Below are 20331 nucleotides of genomic sequence, written 5' to 3' on the forward strand. Positions count from 1 at the left end.
AATGTATAACCAGACTATAACTAGATGGCAACCACTTGGGTCGAATCCATGAGTGCAAAGAGACACGTGTGGACATGTTGCACTCATCGGTGGAGACTTACTACAACATGTAGCAAAGTATTTGCAAACCTTCACCAATTTCTCTGAGAGTGACTGCAGTCGAATAAGGCTGACTGTACAATCATCCATTTTTTTCCAAATTGCAAGGACTCTACTGTCCTAACAGACAGACAACCATTTACACCCAGATTGACACCTCAGCTAATTTAGAAATGTCACGTGATGCATGCGTTTGCACTGTGGGAGAAAGCTGGAGTACCCAGAGAAAACCTACATGTGGAGGGGGAGAGCAAAAGAGTCAACACAAAAACCTTCTTGCTCTGATGAGCCAGTGCTACACAAGGCTAAAGCACACCATGTAAAGCTTTTCTGGCAGAAAGTCAAGTGGCATAAAACAAAGAGTGATACAGTTTGATTCTGAAGGTTTGATTTTGAGTAGATGTATACAATCAAGGAGCAATATAACTTCTGACAATCTAAAGCAGTCTGACCTGGTGTTGTTCTTGAACTTGAGGAAGTAATGAAGGCAGTTAATGCAGTGGTGGGGTCCAGGACCCCAACAGCCATTCTCACTGCATTCAGAGTCACAGGGGCCTGGATTCAAATACAGAAAGAAAAAGGGGTTTCAAGTCTTATGGCCTCTTAAAATGATCTATTTTAATTGATTGCACTTCAAAAGTACCCTTACATCACAAACTACAATACTAATATTTTGACACAACAGCAGGGAAGTAAAAAAGGCAATGACAAACATGTTACTAAAGGCTGCTATTGTAACCAATCCTTCTGTGGGCGGCAATGGATTTATCACTTACCAGGGTACTCCTCTGGGAATTCCTCATCAGGGTCTGTAAACTGAGGCTTATCTATGTGCCCAGTTGAGTATGGGTGCACAGAGGTGCCATACAGCACCAGTGACCACTCCTTTAGCTTGCCTGAAAAGACAAGATGAGACTTATAAAAGTTATCCTAAATAGAGGTATTTCGGTCTCTCCTTGCGGTGGGCAAATGGGGGTGTTCTCATATTCATATTGTAGAGTTACTGGTATAATCAGGTCACACTATAAACCCGACTACATTTTTACGCCCTGCATTTTCAGAAACCACCACGAAACATTTTAATGATACCCAAGGAAAGCTAGGTAGTTTATATGGCATTACAGTGACTGATGTAACAGCTTTTAAGAACCTACTACTCTTCATCTGAGACAGTAAATTAGTGGGTAATTTCAGTTACAAAATTCACGGCTTCCCGAGCAACATGCATGGCCCTGTTGGCACTTCACCTATTCCAGAGAAAGTTAATGGCTCTTCTGCTTCTTCTGTTGCCATAACATAAAAATCTATGTAAAAAAATTAATACAACATGATTCAGTTAAAGAAACTATTCACACTGTCATACCAGGCACTTTCTGGCTGCGAAGTTGTGAAGGTGAGTCATAGATCTCTAGGACCCAGTCGCCAGCTGCCTTCTCTCCCCAGCAGTGGGTGGTCATAAACTCCCAGTTCTTAAAACCCTCCATGGAGTGATCAAACAACCTGTGCATCAGAAGTACACACAGTTACAAACACACAGACACTTATCGGATGAGGAAGTGTTTCAAACCCTGCAAATACAAGAGCAAACATTCAGAGCCTTTAATGAGCTATGCGCAGTGTACAGTACTGAGATTTACTAGAGGTTAAGTAAACCTGTGAAAACTCTGAATTCTGATTGGTTGGAAGATGCTGATTCACTTTTTATGAGCAAAAACTGTTGATAAAGTGTTGTAAACATAAACTCAGTGGCCACTTTATTTGTTACACCTTGCTAGTACTGGATTGGACCTTCTTTTGCCATCGTGGCACAGATTCAACAAGCTGTTGGAAACATTCCTTAGAGATATTGGTCCATACTGACTTGATAGCATCACACAGATGCTGCTGATTGGTTGACTGATGTGAATCTCTTGTTCTACCACATGCCAAAGGTGTCCTGTTGGATTGAGGACCATTGAGGGCATTTGAGTGCAGTTAAAACACTGTCACGTAGAAGAAACTGGTTCAAGATGATTTATGCTTTGTGACATTATTCTGTTGTAAGCTGGATAGATGGTACGCTGTGGTCATAAACCAATAGGCATGTGGTGTTTAAATGATGCTCAGTTGGTACCCAGGGGTCCAAAATATGCTAAGAACCTGAGGTTGAACCATTATTACAAAGCAGAACAATCCATTTTCATTCCAAATTCTGACCCTACTCTAAGTCAAAGAGAAATTGAGACTCATCAGATCAGGCAACATTTTTCCAAATGTTGCCGACCAATCTACTGTTTTCCTATTTTGATCCAGCTTCAATTTCCCATTTTTATCTGACAATAGTGGCGCACAGTGTGGTCTTCTGCTGCTGCAGCCCATATGCATCAAGGTTCAATATGCTGTACATTCACAGATGCCCTTCTGCATACCATGGTTGTATCGAGCGGTTATTTGAGTAGCTGCTACCTTCCTATGACCTTAGGAAGGCAGTTCTCTCAGAGCTCCCACTCACTGGATATTTTCTCGTTTTCAGACCATTCACTGTAAGCCCTAGAGATGGTTGCGTGGGAAAAATTCCAGATGATCAGATCAGTTTCTGAAATACTCAGACTGCCACAAACAACCATGCTACGGTCAAAGGCACCTTTATTCCCCAGTCTGATGTTCAATTTGAACTTCAGCAGGTCGTCTTGCTCTTGCATACATGCCTAAATGCACCCAGTTGTCGCCATTTGATTGGCTGATATTCGATATTTGTCTTAACAAGCGGCTGAGCGGATGTTCCTATTGAAGTGATATATTTGCCACTGTTCAACTGTAGGTAAACTGTAGATGGTAAACACCAAGCTTCAGCTTGAGGTCTTAGAGCCAACAATAACGACCAAAGATGGGATCAATCCATGAATATATTACAGTTAAGTGATGAGGACTGTATGATGGGCTGAGGGCTGCTTTGCTTTTTGAAGGGAGAGCAGCTGTTTTTCACATAAACCACATGATTTTTTTTTTATTATCTTAACACATTCCCATCTGTTGTCAGTTGATCATATTTTTCCTAAATTAACCAGACAAACTGTGGGGAGTACTCCACAGCAGACCAATGAAAAAGAGGTCTTAGCTGACCTAAAGTCCGGCAATGGTATTAATTTAATAGAAAATAAACAGACGAGAGAATTAATAACTGAAGATCAGAAACAGTGTACTTCAGCCCATAGAAGTTGCAGATACTGCTGTTAGGTAAGGAGTTTAATTTGATTTTCATTCATATTCAAATTAATTTTCTTTTTAATAGAAATACTCTGGCACTGGCAGCCCTCTAAATGCATCATCATCACACAAGCTTCAAGCTGTTCCTGTCTGTTGTGGCACTCAACTGCATGCTCTTTGGTTGTAGTAAGTGGACTTTGGACATATTCAGATAAACACGCAATTATATGAAAGGACGTGGCAGGCATGAGTCAGAAAAACTGGTGGATTGAGCAAGTTTTTTTCTGAAGAGTTTAAATTATACAACTGAGTCCTATAAGATCAACGTAGCTTCAAGCTATGTTGATCTTATAGGACTCAGATGTATAAGCTATAAAAGCTAATAGCTTCTATAGCTTATACACAAAATTGTTTACTCTGTGTTTTATGCTAAAGCAAAATGAATAAGTGGAATAAAGCCATTTTAAGCCCGTGCAAAGGAAGCTGTCTTACCTATGCATTCATTCATCTGTTATTTTAAGCTCCCAAACTTGTTCAGAACACTATTTCAGTGCATGAGCCGCAAGGTTATATTCCTACTTAGGAGCTGACTGATTGATTCTTGACTGATAGATAACAACTACCTTTTATAAAGGTTTAACAGCTTTTTGGCAGTGCCGGTATTTTTTACAATGTTCTGTGAAATAACACAGCACTGTTCTGTGTTTTCTTCAAAACGACAGCACGTAAATTACTTATTTTGATGGCAAGTGGCTATAGAAGCATCCAGCCCAACCTCTGGAGCTCAAATATAAAAAAATAACAATAATTTAAGAGAGTAATGCAATCACACTTAGCTTGTTCTAAACTTCAGAGGGCCTGCTTTCTTATTTGAAGTTCTTTCTTGAAGTGCTACTAACTTTTCCTTTGAAGAAAAAGTATCTCCACCAGTGTGTCATTTATCTGATTTACTCCACACAGCTAAAGCTAAAGGATATACAGCCCTGGGCACTGCAGTGTCTCGTTTTAGGTTCCTTATGGCTGAAGTTTTGGGGCCTCCTTTGTTGTGATGTCACACACAGTAAAGAAGGTTTTTAGCCTGTTAAAGATGACGGGGTCACAGTTGGCATTGTTGTAGACTCAGCAACTTACGGCTGCTCCCTTATTCACAAGATATCACCACACAAGGTATCTCCACATGTTCTATTTGGGGGATTTTTATAGAGGATGCCCTTCCTGACATAACCCCTTAAAAAAATTCCCTCCCAAGATTGGACCAGGGATCTTTCGTTAGGCATGTGTGTAAGTTGCTACACTTTATACTTCTACAATAAATTCATGTAATATCTCAGAGGGCCCGGTGGCGCCAGTGTCCGGCAGCCTCGCCTCTGTCAGTGCGCCCCAGGGTGGCTGTGGTTACACTGTAGCTTACCGTCACCAGTGTGTGAATGTGTGTGTGAATGTGTGGATGACTGGATGTGTAAAGCGCTTTGGGGTCCTTTGGGACTAGTAAAGCGCTATACAAATACAGACCATTTACCATCTAAGTGCCCGATGCCCTTGCCAGGATTTGTATTTGCACATGACGAGCAAGTATAGCCACCAAAACACAAGTTTGTGGTGCAGTTTCTCTCTTTAAGCTGGTTTGAAAAATCACACCAGAAGAAGCAGCAGCAGCTGGAAATGTTTAGGAGGAACCTACAGTACTGAATGGGCCAATCACAGATCCTATGGACTGTGTAATTACATTTCTAAAGAGGTGCACATTACGTTCAGCATATGGTTTCAGAAGGAATTGCAATTATTAGGTACCCATGTAGATTTATCGCTAACATATAAACCCCTGTTAGACTCCTCTGTCATGACAATATGCTTTATAAATAAATCTCTAACCCAAATATTAAACAGATTAAGGTCAGCTATTCTTCATTAAATGGAACGGCACAAACCCGCTGGGCTACCAAAAATTATTCTCAAAGGCGTTGGTTTGGCAATGTATAATATACACATGCATGGAATTTTAAAAAACCAAATAAAAAAAAAATGCATAAAAAGAAAGTAGAAAAAGTGATCTTTTATTTCAAGTTCATGAAGCTGAACCTTTGCAAAAGATCATTCACAGTAGGTTCTGTACCTGTTGGCAAGCAGCTGAGACTTTGTCCCTGAGGGTGAAGTCAGGTTGATTGACAGGTCCCCACGGCGAGGGTGTGTAATCGTTATGCGTACGACCACATGCTCCAGGTAGATCACGTGATGGTTGGGGTTGTCAGTGCATCCTGTCGCCTTGTACACGGACCGAACCACGTGCTCTGGACGGATGGTTCTGGAGGAAAACAGAGTGTAAACATCAAAAGAACCAACATGCTGCAGCACAGTTTAACCACTAAGTTTTTCAGAAAGGAAATGATGTGGTCACAGATGCTACAAAACAGCAAGGACAGCAGTGAACAAGTACCACTATCACAAAAAAGCTCCAATAAAAAAAATATACACAATATATAAAATAATAATATAAACTTGCAGCTGTGGTGTCTCTCTTACCATACTGACAGTTATTTTCTCTGCAAGGGATGTGCAGGATTTATCGGCCCAATATCACTCTACATGAACTGAGGCATTTTAAACCTTAGACTGTGGCCGTCTCCATAGCGATATGGCTCTAATTGCCATGACACAATTAATGTAATTATAAAGTTTCACTTCACTTCTTTTGATTTAACCTCCGAAAACCAAAGGGCATGCAAAAAAAAGAGGGAGAAAAAAGTCCATATTAATATTTCTCATTTCTTGAACCTCACTCTGCCAAAGAAACCAAGAACCTGAACACGATAAGAAAGACAAAGAACATTATTTGTTCAGTCTGCTATGCACGGCTCAGCAGCAGAAAGCTCACCGAGCAGCCAACATAAACATCTAATGGCCCCTTGAATAACATCTGTGCTATGATTTAATAGAGCAGCGATACAGCACCAAAACCTGGACGAGTCCACAAGAGGGGACAATGAAAACCATCTTGCCAGCGCAACACTTTGGAGAAAAGGAGTCACACATGGAGCAGCTGAGCCAACTTAACACATCAGCTCACTGCTGCCAATGGATTACATGCAGCGTTTACTCACTGGAAACTAAAACATTACACTTTCTTCAAAACATTACAAAAATGAGTTACTAAAATAATTTCTTGCAGGCTGGAGGGGGTTGAGAGAACAGCCAGTGAGTTCTGTTGTTTGATTATATATTGGAAACTTTTTTGAAAGATTCCGTTTTAAGCATTGCAATCACGACCACGACATTTTCTAGTTATGAAGCCATGCGGTACAGATGTTCATCTTTGCCAGTAAAATTGCCCCGAGGCAATTACAAACTAGCCTGTGATATCAAAAGCGATTCCAGGAGCGACACTTCCTCGCATTTGGCTCGAGAATTGATTGAGAACAACAGTAACAAAGTGGCTTATTTCATTAATAAAAATATTCAGCTTTGTCTGTTCCGACCATGTAATTAATGCTGGTCTTCTGATTATTAATTACTGCTAAAAAACATCAATTTGTTGTGACTGATGTGTTTGCAAAAGGCCAACACTGGCCACCAAGATAAAGTAACGATTTCCGCTGAGAAATGCTGCTTAAATTACCCGAGCTGGTACGTTAAATTAATCTGTCTCACATCGGTTAGAGCGGTGAAGAAAGGAACGACGGCGATTTATAATTAAAAGCAGCACATCAGCAGCACACGTTTTCCTGAATGCAGAGAGGAAAATAATCTACGATAATCTTTCCATTTGTCCCTCATCTCTATCTGAGCGTTTCCATAATGGAAGTCTGAGCAGCTAATTGACGCAACTATTTTTACATAAAGTACAAAACAGAAACAACTGTTGGTGGTGAAGCAGATTAGATGGAGTGAATAACAGTGAACACACTGAATGTCCGTTTTGATGTTTGGAAAGCGGTCAGCGGTAACGTCTGGAGAGTCTGGAGCCGACAGAGCAGCTCTGCTCTATGACACCGCACAGATAGCTGAACCGTGCGTGCTGGGACCGAGCAGATGCACGGCTGATTACCACCAGTCTGATTGCACTCGGATTATGCAGTTTTCCTGCTGCATACTCCAAGTGGTGCTGAGATCAGCTGCAGACAGACATTACCAAACGTGGTCAGAGGGGCCAGCCAGAGGGTGTGTGGGAGCACAGCAGTGAGGTGATGACTGCACTTATGTCGCAAGTTGCACTAGAAGCACAGAATACACGCCCAGAGAGATGTGGCAGCGAACTAACTGCACATGTGTGCCTGCTGTCGTCTTTTCTTTATTTTTAAACAAACTCTTTGGTTTATGGAGGAGGTCGTTTCGCTCCTTTTGGGACGAATCCAGATTTGAAAATGTGCCACAGATAAAACTTTTATGATTGTTTTGCCTTCACTTCAGAAGCAAAAAAAAAACAATACAACGCCTTTTGTTTCTGTTGATTGCTTACTTTCTTCTTATTGTGGCTTAATGGAAGTGTTACTTCTGTTCAAAAACAATGCTTTAATCCCATTCACAGCACATATATTTCTCCATTACCCACCAGTAAGGATTGCTTGACACAACAGCCTCCGACAGGAATTAGACTTTACATAAGCCTCGTATGGGCTGGCTTGTGCACTGGTGCAAAACAGACAGAATGACAGTGATAATGGTGCAGTCGCTGGCCACTGAGCCTTCGACTGAAAGCAAACCAGTTCGGGGCCCAAGTTCAGCCAGCCTGCTTAACACAGAACAGAGCTCAGGCTTCCAGCTGCATCAAGAATAACAAGTTGTGAAGCCCTGGCTCTCTCTATGCAAGTGTGTGCGCATGTGTGTGCGCGCGCGTGTGTGTGTGTGTGTGTGTGTGTGTGTGTGTGTGTGTACACACATAGTAAAGGTCTTATGTGAGAACCACCCTGCCAGAACTAATGCTTGGCCCCTATCAAGGTACAGCTTGCACAACTGCACTCTGAAACACATGCCAGTGCAAAACACCAGAGAGAGAAAGAAATAAGAAAGAAAAAAGAAAGACAGTACAACTGAGAGGGGGGAACAGATTGAAACAAAGAGTGGGGGCGGCAGCGGCTCTCACAACAGCTTACAAAATCTTGACTTTGCCAGAATGGAAGCATATTTAATGAGACTTGTTGGTATATGAGGACACTAGATGGGATCAGATTCCTTTGTGTCATAGAAACTGTACATATACTCTTTTAACATAAAATTAAAATCACCCTAGCAGTAGACATCCATGATTATTTAATGCAGGAACACCAAGCTTTTAATTTAATTGGCGAAATTTTAAAGCTCTTTTAAAACTGTTGCTACAAAGCTGGAGTGATCCAGCTTTGTAGCAACAGTTGGGGGAGGCTGTTTCTCGTATCCCGTGCTTCCTTTGGGATCATTTTGGAATACCAACTACGAACATCGCTCATTAGCTTACAGCAGAGATTAATGATGCTTTTGTGACTGAACGGAGTAAAATTCCTGCAGCCAGGTTCCCAAAGTCTGATCTCGAATCTGCTTCAAGTGTTTTGTCCACATACTTATGACTTATAAGAGATTATGCAACCTGCCTTATGTTTTACCTGATTTGTCGGTCTGCACTCTCCACACAAACATGTTGAGTGGGAACTTGCTTCCATCGCTCTGCCTCCTTCACCATCGCCTCGGCATCCATCAGGCCGAAACCATACAGGTGGCTGACTGCAGGAAACAGCAGAAAGTCACAGGTAGTCAGGCTGATTTATTCGATTGTTTTTGGCTACGAACAGTTTGTCAAAAGAGGGTTACATCTTAAAGCTCCTTAAGAAGATTTTGCGTTTTTAAGCAGCCACAGTACAACATCGGCGTCAACATCCTTTTACAGAATCTGCCCTCACCGGGTAGCACCAGGTTGAACAAAAGAGGGGTTTATTTGAGTCACTGTTGCCTTCCTATCAGGTCAAAGCAGTCTGACCAGTCCTCTCTGACATCAACAAGGTATTTTTACCCAGACAACTACCACTCCCTGGATATTTTCTCTTTTTTGAAGCACTACACCACATTCAAAGTCACCTAGCTCCTGTTTTTTGTTTTTAAACCATCGGTCAATCTCATAACCAGTCTTCAAATGACCATAATAAAAGGCAAGCGGTTTCAGAAAGAAGAGAAGATGACTTTTGAGGTTATGTCTGATGTGTCACAGTAGCACAAAGCTTTCACCAAGTACGGGTGTCTGAAGACAAACAACAAAAAGAAAAAAGAAAAGAAAAAAAAAAGCTCCATCTAAATTTTACGTGCTTCACATAACCATAGCTCCTCAACAATTTTGGTCTAGAGGGAAAATTCAGATGCTTCCTGACAGATGAGAATTAGTCCAGACGCCCTCTATAACACTTGGGTGATAAAGGGTTAAATCACCTTGTTCCTCATTGTGATGCTCATTGTGAACTTCAGCAGGTCATCTTAACCACACCTACACCTCAAAACTGAGCATGTGATTGCCTGATTAAATATGTTAATGTGTTCATGAAGAGGTGTGCCTAATATAGCGGCCGATGAGTGTAGTTGTTTTTAGAGTCCTACAATTGTTGCCTGAGAAGAATCAGAACGTGTCAACCAAAGTGAAACTCTATCACGTACGTTTTAAATGCCCCTCTTAGTCAGAAAAGAGTTAGAAAAAAAATAAGACTGCTTATATGTACAGCTAATCAAATATGAATTCCTTTCATACTTCCTCACCCCTCCTCCTCTCCTCTGTCACTTGGAAAATCTCCAGGCACACTGGGCCTGCAGCCTGGCTGACCCTTAGTTCTCCCTCTCTTGGTTTCTCTCCAACACACACACACACACAATAACACACACAGGTACGCACTCAAAGTTACAAAATAGCACCCACCACATGGACCCTGACAGATGGCAGCTGGCAGCGCCGTACTTAAGCAAGCAAGAACAAGACATTTTTGGAAACTTCTCATCAGCCGCCTTCAGAATAATCTAATGAAAATATACATTTTCACAATGCAATAATTGGTTAGTTAAGATAAGATCTGCTGAAAAAGAAATTCCTTACATCATCCTCCTGTGTTCAAACTGATCTGATTTTTCTAACACAGAGCTGTTACATTTCCTTTTTACCTTTACCGTCAGCTCCACCTGTTAGAGAAACAGCTCAAAGGAAGCTTTATGTGAAAGCTCTACGGACTCCGTTCTGTGTAACGTTTATTTGTTTGTTTGATATTCTGGCGGTATGAAACGAAGAAGCGCAGATTTCTAGCAGTAAATCAAAAGCCTCAAACAAATATCAAACACTTCTAGGGGGCAAAAAGTCAGCTTTATAAAGACAAATTCCAATTAAGTTAAATCAACTTTATTTCAAAGACGTTTTTTAATGATTATCACCCATCCAGACTTCAAACACCGCTCAGTGAACTTCTTGAAAATTAATTAAAATCAGTCACATAGGACTTGTAACAGATTATTTTTATTGTGTAGAGGCACTGATAACATATTGAAATTCAATGTGGTTCATGGTTGAGAAAACACTGTGGTAGATGGTCTGAATTCATAAGCAGATATATTTTGGTGCTCTCTTTTTGAGCAAGAAGTAAACAGGTTTGGATGCAACAGAGATTCAAGAATTTTACTGCTTTCATTTACTGAAGGTTTACGTCTGAGTGAGTGAGTGTTTACCATTGTAACCAGCAGCATTCGTCTTCCAGTCAGGAGCGCTGAGGTGTCCGGCTCTAGAGGTTTTCACAATGATATGCTGAACGTCTCTCCATGATAGCAGAGGACTAGCAGAGGAAAACACAAATAAAAAGAAATCCATCGATTTATTAACAAAAAAAAGAAGAAGAAACTTTGCTTAGCTGTCCTACACTACCGCTAAATATTTGAACTGCCTTCACAAAAGCAGGAAGTTATCCAGGAATGATAACGATTAGACATTAAAAAAGGCAGAATGGAGATAAACAGACAGATCTTTGTTGTGAGAGTTAACAATCAGACATCATCGTGGCGGGGAGGGGAGGAAGAGTCGGCCGTTGGCTAGATGAAAGGAACGTCGGGAAAAACAAATCCAGTACAAAAGGTGAAGCGGGTTAAAAAAAAAAAAAAAGCAGAAAGACGAAATGTAGGTAAAGAAAAATGAATATACAGTAGGTGGAAAATTACTGAGAGAGAAAATTACAGAGGGCGTAGATGGAGGGCATAGATGCTTGTTCCGTCTCTAGTTTCTTAGATCTCACGTGAGATCCATTACAGGATGGCAGCCATGTGTCTCAACTCCTTTGATGTCCAAATGTTACATTAAAGGAAAAAAACCAGGAAGAAGTGGGTCACCAAGTTTCCTGGGATTCCCTTCCATCTCATATGTTGGCCAGATGCTCTGTTCTCTCCCCTCATGTCACTCCCTCACCATCTGAGACCTCCAGAATTTGCAATTCTCCAAAGCTTTTGACCTAAAACTATGATTTTAGGCTTTCAACCTCACATTTTAGTGTTAGAGCCAAACAAAATAGACCGATATCTGCCCCAATTTCGGGCAGATATAGACATAAACGAGGCTTGTTGAGTTGCTAACATTAGAGGAGCTACCTGAGGTCTGTGAAATCTGCTGTACAGAGTTTTGTTTCACCGCCAACTGGCTATGCCTGTGATATATGCCTCCAACGAGGAAAGCAACACCGATGGCAACCCGTGTTTGTCGCTAATGGCTTACTTATTAGAATGAATGCAAGATAGATTAACTCTTCCTAACGGTTTACCTCGTATACTTATTCATCCTGATAGTGCACCAATCAAGTCTGGCAAACAAAACATTGTGTAACAAACCAGCATAGGTATGTCACCATAGACACTATTTTACGGCCAAGAAGACATGGAAAATTCAAACAAGAAGACTCAAGCACGGCTTACTTTCATAACGACCTTCATTTGAAGTTTTATCTATAGCTGTGCAATAATGCCACATGGCCAGGATGAGAAAGAAAATCCTCCAATGATGATTTACTACCTAAAAAAAGGAGCTACTTCAACAGCCTCCAACAAAACACGGTACTTAGCAAAATGGGCAAGAAAAAAATTTCTTGCTAAATGTGGAAACATTAAATCAGGCAGAAAAATAAATAAATAAATATAGATCAAATTTAAAAAAACAAACAAAAAAACAACCAAGTACAACAAGCCACAGAGGAGGTGCTAGCAGCTGGTGCTGTGCGACTCAAATGTAAACAAATGACCCCACTGTAGCACTTGCTAGCTGTGCTCCACATGACAGAAAGAGCAAACAGTGACTTTACTGACGCTTGCTTGGTAAAGCAGGACTATAAACAGTTCATTAAAAAGCTCCAACATCCCAGGTAGAAAATATTTGTGGGTTTTATTGTGTGACAATTTTGTTAGAAGTTTGAGCTACTTTAGTTATTGCTAATCATTAGCGTCATGCAGCTGTTTTATACTTAAAATTTCCAGGTAAAAACACTACACTAGACTGCTGCAGGCAGCTTGTTTCAATAGATTCACACTTTAAATGTTTAAGTGTGTTAATGGTAGCAGTAGCTCATTGATAAAGAAAGACAGGAAATATCTTTTAATTACTCACATTTAGAAAGTTACGGCCTACAAGCTAAAAGCATTAATAAAACATTCACTACATTTTTTAAATATTCATTCAGAAATAGTTACTGCTAATTTTCTTAAAATGTGATATAATTTGGGGGCCATATTGTCTACCCCCCTACCCCTATTGGAACCCCAAAAAACACAACAACCAGCTGATCCAAGCAGGGCAGAGCATAACCAAGAAAATAAAAAAACTTTAAAAATAAAATACATGTGATGAATGTTTATGTTTCATGTGTCTCATCAGGAACAAAAAGATTTTTTAACATCCAATTTTTTTAAGTCTTAAAAATTCCATACTCGTCAGGTTCCAACTTGGACCCAAGACCCAAACCCTAGAATATTTACTTAAAAATTAATTAATTAAAAAATTATTTTAAGAGCTTAGAAAAAAAATCTGTCCAGCATTTCTTTCTTTCAAAACACTGATTTAGTATAAAAGATGGACACAGTTTCTGGGTCTGATCAGTAAAACCAATGCAGAAACAAGAAGGAAATCTGAAGATACGGCTTAGAAACGCCTCCAGAGACTTAGATGAGAAATTATTTGAAGCATCCTGTTTTTGATCAATTTCAACAATCGCCAAAAATGTATCTTTGTTTCTCCTCTGATACGTCGACTTCTACCTCCATTTTTGCTGTTGATGAATCTTCCCATAGATTTTAATTTCAGATTCTTTGACTTTGAACGCCCCTAATAATGTCTCTAGTAGCCTTAAACCTGCATTATTTATGATTGCCAGCAGAGGTTGAACCCCCTGATTGGTTAGTATCTTAGAAAACCTCTCCTCTGCCCCCTGTCATAAGAGCTCAATAAATAATCTCCTGATGGGTTAATGGGTCTTTATCATCATTTTTGTGTCTTATTTAATTCCAGTGTGATGTTTAGTTTGTGAATTATGGCCCAAATTGGAGTAAAGTAGGTGATAAATTATGTTATGGTTTAGGGCAAGGCTCCCTTGGGATTGGCATGTCTCTACTACATGAGCAGGAAGTGTCAATGAGCATCTCAGTCAGATCCACCCTTTAGAAAGCACGTTAGGCACAAAGCATCAAGATGGTGTTCAAATTCCTCAGCTCGAGGTCTCAAGACAGGACTTCACTAACCTACAGCTGACACCACGGGAAATATAATCAAATTCACTTACTTATAAGAGTTTATAGTTTAAGCACTTTTTGCTGGACATGAGGACGATTAGACAAAAAAAGGAGATTTTACAACACATTTTCTCTTTTTCCCCCCTTTTTAAATTTCTAATAAAATCCAGAGAAAAGAAATCCCCACAATGCCAAGAATGCAACAAGACATTTACAAGCTGTTACACATGCCCAAAACTCACTAATGCTCTCGATGAGACCAGACTTGTAATTGTAGAACAGACCTAATGTCTTAAAATAAAGTCAAGTAAGAAATAAATAAGGGATGGCAGCACAAATAAGTCCAATGAAAAGTCAGAATAATTAATGGTCAGATCAATATTAATAGGCTTAGCTGCCAGTGTGTAATTATGGGTCCATAAATGTTTTATGGTCATTAATTAAAAGTGACTTTGGCATCGTTATCTAGGCCATGACTGCCTTCCCATAAACAAGCCAATACTAATTAATGGAACAGCTCACATGCTGGGGGAAACCAGCAGCAAATCAGACATCTAATATAGGTTTCTTGGTGCTTCTCTCAAGCGTAATTATGGCTGAAAACACACAATCTGAAGGGAGACAGCTAAGAGCACAGTGACAGAAGAGGTGGGTGAAGCAAAACACTAACACTCCATCTATTTTCTACTCTTACTTCAGTCCAGTGATACAGTTTTTCATGCCTCTCTTTAATTTTAAATCTGAAAATGTAGGGGGGGAAAAAACTGAAATCCATCTGTCCCTGTTTTGGTTTTTTAAAATCTCCCTGTAGATGAGGTTCATATGTCAGGCAGCTCATTCTCATTTCTTGTTCTTTCGTCAGTGAAGCCTTTCGTCTCCACGTTCACTCTCTCTAACGTTTCTCCATTTTAAGGACACAAAGACGGGTAAACGAATGAACACGTGAAGGGCTTTAAAAAGCTTGCCGTGCTAAATCTAGCACTCACTGAAACATCTTAAACTTGGCAAAATCACAGAGAACATCACATCACATGGGGCAGTTTTCTGAAGTTTCCCATTCCAATCTTTGCTCATACCAACAAAGACTGCCTCAAAACTGAGATTGTAGTGAAGTCTAGCATAATGGCATCTTGATGTGTTTATCACAGAGTTTGCTTGCCCTCATTCACCAGATAAGAGCAGATATGATCAGTACGAGACGGACTTTTTCTAAACCGTTTACCCTTTTCGTCTTTCATCCCATCCTCTTTGAATAAATAGGCATGGAGGGAAAAAAAAGATTTTGGAGGAGTAAGAACTCAGAGCATTGTGACTATAGTAAAGGCAGAGAAAGTACCACAGAGACGACGTGAATGCCAGCAAAAGAAGAAAGCAGGCAGACAAGAAACAGTGTGTGATAATCTTGTTGAGGAAACAGGCTTATGTGTCCAGCACTGCCTGGAAACGGAGAATATTTTCTACAGGGAGGATTTGGATTATCCAGGTTAAACGAAGTGACCTCAGCTAACTGAGCCGCTCAACATGTGATGATGGGCCTAATTCAGAGTCTCTGCACCTGCACTGTTTCCAATTCATGAATGTATCACAGACTGAGCCCCTCAACAGGTTTAAAGTGAGAACAGGCCAGCACAGTTCACCCAGGGCTTTGAGAAGACATGAACGCTTAACTGAAAACAACTGGGAGGGGGGAGGGGGGGGGCGAGGCAAAAAAAAAAAACCCTGTTTGTTCTTAATATCTGTCTCCTATTTTTCTCATCTCGCTTCTTCACATTGGCACTTTAGTCAAATCTAAAAAGAAAATAAAAAGTCCTCGGGAAAAAGACGCCCAAAATGTCCTATCTGCTTGTTACAAATAGCTTAAAAATCCAGTAAACCTTTAGTGTTGACCTTATTCTGCCAAATTAATTTAGCTGGCACAGTTTGGGTCCACTTGACCTGTTATAGCTCGGTCACACTAGTAGAATAAGATTCGATGTAAGTGTGTGGTTGCAATCACTCTCACACAGGTCGACAAAGGTTTACTAATAACTATTGTCTAATTTATTTTTTAACAAAAGAGTGCTAACATGCTAACATGTTGAGTGTGTTGTCTGCTTCTAATTGTGGACTCAATTCAACTGGTTGCCAACTGCTTGTATTCTTTATATACTTGGATATAAAAAGCTGAAGGTTGCTGAGCACCTGTGTCATTATGCAGTTAAACCACCATTCTGCAGCAGCTGCGTCACTATTTGTGGAGGAATTTCTAAATTTTTGCTTCACATCTGTGGGCTTTGAACTGGGCTCTGAATGTAAGTAGTTTATGTGAATGCAGACACAAAGAGATGTTTACCTTATCATGGTTAAATCTCTATATTATTGCAAAAAGAAAGAAAATGCAGATAACGTGACACAAACTGACAGCAGACTGATTGTCTTATTGCCGTTTGGTCACCTTCACTATCACACACCGGCGTAGTCACAGACCTGGTCCCCATCTTCAAAGCAACTGTTTCAAAAGCAGCGAGATCCAAGTTTGCTGCACACTGTTGCAAAAATTTTGGTTGTGCTGCCATCTCACTGTTAATGTAGCATTAGGGAGAGGTCATTACAGGGTCATTACAAATACAAAGTTGTTTACAGTGATAATGCCTCCATCAACAGGGCACGAGGGGGTGACCGAACACACCAGCTCTCCAGATTTAAACCTGAAGGGGAGATTTTAAACCAATGTGTTTGGCAGCACTCTTCTAATGAGGGAATGTGCTCATCCATCCAGCAGAATCAATGCCAAGGTCTACTGGATTTTCTTTTAATTTGTTACATATCTGTGGATGTTCAACGCAAATTTCTGGCAGTCAAACAGGCTTTACAGCAGCTAACAAGCATCCTGCATTCATGCATTTTTTTCACCACAACGCACACTCACAAATATGCTGAGCTTAAAGTGCAGCAAAGCAGTGAATGCATCACTGAACGGATGAAAGTTTATTGCACATTCAAAAACAGGCACGCGTTTTTTTCTGGCCCACCGTCCAACAGTAAGTTTACACTTCACTAGATGTGCCGCTTAAACTGAAAACAAGCAGATGATCTGTTATCCAGTATGACCTCATCTTGTAAAACTCTTTACAGCTTCACAAATGTGGACTGATAAAAAGAAAGACAGCATTTCCGTGTAATTAAATGCATCTGTCCTGCTGACTCTGACAAAAAAACAGAAAGAAAAAAAAAGAAGAGAGCAATTTCACGTGGTCCCTTTTACACACCAAAACAGGCCAGAGGACAAGAAGGCATTAGAAGGTGAGCACAGGGCAAAGGGATGAAGTGAAAGGATGAAGTTAAGTGGATCTTACTTTGCCTCCAGGGCCAAAGCAATTATCGCGGCAGCCATGGGAGCCGAGGCTGACGTCCCTGTGTGACTGTCTGTACACCGATGCCTCAGGTCTGTTGTGATCTGTGGAAAGAGAAGTGAAGAGAGTCAGAGGCAACAAAGAGACAGGCGCAGGATGATGAATCAACGTCAAAGATGATAAAAGAAAGGATGAGGAATCAGAAGGCCGTAAGCAAACAATGAAGGAAACCATGAGAAGGGCATTACAGAGGTGGAGGAAAGGAATCAACAATGACACTACCGGGAAGACCAGAGGGAGAAAAAGACGGGAAGAGATTGAAGTCATGAGGATCAGCAGGATTTAGACACACCTGAAACTCTTTAAACTACCATTCCAGCTTTGATACGCTGCCTTTCTATAGATAACACACACACACACACACACACACACAGACACACACACACTCAACACGCAAGCACACAAAATCACCAGATTCACAGGGAATAAGTTTAGTGTTAAAGAAGAAAGGAAAAACGCTGTGTAAGAAGTATAAAGTAGCATAAAAACGTGTTATTAAAAAGCTGCATGTTCCCTTTGATTGTATGGACTTTAAGCAGCGAACTAGTCAGACAGCTTGACAGTCAGTTAGCCAAGGAAAGCCTGGCTAACTTCCAGTCTTAGCCCTCATCAAAGGACCTTTTCTGGACTGAAAAGTTTGGGGGATTATCTGAAGAGACACACACACATATACACGAGAACAGAATGTGGTTCAATAGTATCAAAGTCGACAGTATGTGCCCAAGTAGACATGCTGACACTCATATATCAAATATATGAAGTTCTACTGTGAACAAAGAGTACACAGCCAGCAATAAATCATACACAGCATGCGTGTTCAGGGGTGTGTGTGTGTAGTAGCATCAGTATGAGGAATGCAACAAGACGCTGCCAGACAAGCTAACAGGCACTGCTCATCCCAGCAGGTCAGCGGGACTGATGTGGTTGATCTGAGTTAAACAAGGCTACAAAACTGGACCTACAAGCACACACGAGGCCAGGTTCATGTCGGTTTTTATCATGCTGCACCATACCTCCATCCATCCATCCTTCCATCATTTAACTCTGTTAAAGGGGAAGCATTAAAGGCAGAGAAGCCTAAACCTCTCTTTCCCCATCCACCTCCTTCAGCTCTTTTGGGAGAAACAGATGTGTTCTCAAACTAGCTGAGAGAAATAATATCTGCAGCATGTCCTGGGCCCACCCTGGAGTCTCCTACCAGCAGGTCATGCCTGGAAATACTTCACCTGGGAGGTGCACAGGAGCCATGCTGTTTGCTTATTTGAAATTATACTATACTGGGTTTTCCTTCATCTATCCAGCCATCCATCACCACCCATCCATGGCAGCAGACTGAGCAAAAGAGAAGGGGAAGACCAAAGCATTCCCAGGCCAGTCAAGATACATAATCCCTCCAGCGTGTCCTGGGTCTACACCAGTGCCTCCTCTTGGTAGGACATACCCAGAACACATCACCCAGGAGGCATCCTAGGCAGACGCTTAAATCACCTAAACTGGATCATTTGGATGTGGACAAATAAATGTGTGGTGTTTGGTGCTTAACTGAAATTATCAGTCATCACCCACTGGTGCTTATTTTCCTTCACTCAACACTTACAATCTTTCGGTCGTAGTTCTCCCCGCTGCTGTAAGTGGTGGTCAGTGTAGACGAGCACTCCTCCAGGTACCAGGGCTTGCGTCCGCTCTCAGCCGTGCTGGAGATGGAGATGGTGTAGATGGAATTGGTGTAGCCGTCGCAGGAGCAGTGGTCTCTGCTGCGCCCGCCGTTTCCTGAAGCCCATACAAAGATGGAGCCGCGGCCCTTTCTCCCCTGACAGGAGAAGAAACGAGAAGGTTTTTATTAAAAGACTTCACATTGTCTTAGTACTTGGAGGCAGTTGCTGCCCGCTAGACCTTTGGCTTTATTTTAAAATGATCTTTTAATGTCTATTAAAAATGAAAGCGATAGATTCTGGGCTTTATGTGCAGAAATTATTGCTTGAAGAAAAAAGAAAAAAGAAATCTTTACCAGCAACAGCAAAAGAGCAGAAACAGATCAGAGAGAAGCCAGACAGTTAAAGTCCTCAACGATCTTATGGGTGTCTGGCAACAGAACTGATGTTATCTGATCCAAGTTTAGTAATCATAATGTTTCAACTGGCCAAATACTGTGGATGTGTGTGCCTGCCTCCCCCTAAAAAAAGAAAAAAAGATGTTGGCAATGCTTGGAGCCATGCTGTGTAAGTGAGGGTTTTTAGGATCTTGGACTGAGCGAGGTTCACTTCTGTCTTGTCACGTCACTGCAGCAGAGCATGCAGCATCGTTTACTGACTGACAGATGTTACTGGAAACTATTACGTTTGTTTTAAATTGCAATAATTGAGCTACAGGAAATTACATTAAAAAGATGCACGCTTTCCTGAACTGTACATTGCATTGTATCACGTCTGAAGTCTGACTACACTTCATTAGTAAAAACTATAAACTTAAATTTGTCAAATACTTTGTATGATTAAAAGGAATTGCATATCAACAGTAACTCAGGCTCTTCAATTCCCTTAATTCCACATTTTCTACCCTTCAACTCCAATTTTGTTGCTTCTTGTTACTTTTGTACGCACCGTCTTTCCCCTCTACTCAACATTTCCATTTTGTTACATCCTAGAGAAAGATACTGTGTTTTGCTTAGTATTCTGTGGCTTTTCTTTGAAATTGCCATGTAAACATCAAAGCAGTCACATTATAATGTGACTGCTTTGAAAGCACTGAACAAATAGAAAGCACTGAACAAATACAGACAACAGATCACTGGCATTGCTTGGCAGAAAGGAAGTCTTCACGACTTCAAGACGGGAAGTTTTTTACGTGCAAGTTTTCCAGATTTTAGGCCCTGGTTACATGGGCGTACAGAGACCGCCTCAACCATCTGAAAACAACCGGTTATAAGTAAACTGCATTCTTCGACTGACTGGTCAGTGGGTGCTGG

The 20331-nt window shown here is 40.9% G+C and overlaps 1 protein-coding gene across 2 annotated transcripts in view; it reads right to left on the reverse strand.

The window, feature by feature from the left end:
- The window catches only part of pcsk5b (proprotein convertase subtilisin/kexin type 5b), an 80452-nt gene that overhangs the window by 31112 nt on the left and 29009 nt on the right, over nucleotides 1-20331 (reverse strand). For both annotated transcript variants that reach the window (XM_085179909.1, XM_085179908.1), the window contains exons 8-15: nucleotides 18964-19176; nucleotides 17310-17410; nucleotides 10945-11048; nucleotides 8859-8976; nucleotides 5399-5587; nucleotides 1463-1599; nucleotides 876-995; nucleotides 552-654 (exon numbers count right to left, since the gene is read on the reverse strand). In XM_085179909.1, the coding sequence (XP_085036035.1) occupies nucleotides 552-654; nucleotides 876-995; nucleotides 1463-1599; nucleotides 5399-5587; nucleotides 8859-8976; nucleotides 10945-11048; nucleotides 17310-17410; nucleotides 18964-19176 (1085 nt within the window). The remainder of the gene's footprint in view (nucleotides 1-551; nucleotides 655-875; nucleotides 996-1462; nucleotides 1600-5398; nucleotides 5588-8858; nucleotides 8977-10944; nucleotides 11049-17309; nucleotides 17411-18963; nucleotides 19177-20331) is intronic.

This window comes from Neolamprologus multifasciatus, chromosome 12, assembly GCF_963576455.1.
Source record: "Neolamprologus multifasciatus chromosome 12, fNeoMul1.2, whole genome shotgun sequence".
NCBI classification, from domain to species: Eukaryota; Metazoa; Chordata; class Actinopteri; order Cichliformes; family Cichlidae; genus Neolamprologus; species Neolamprologus multifasciatus.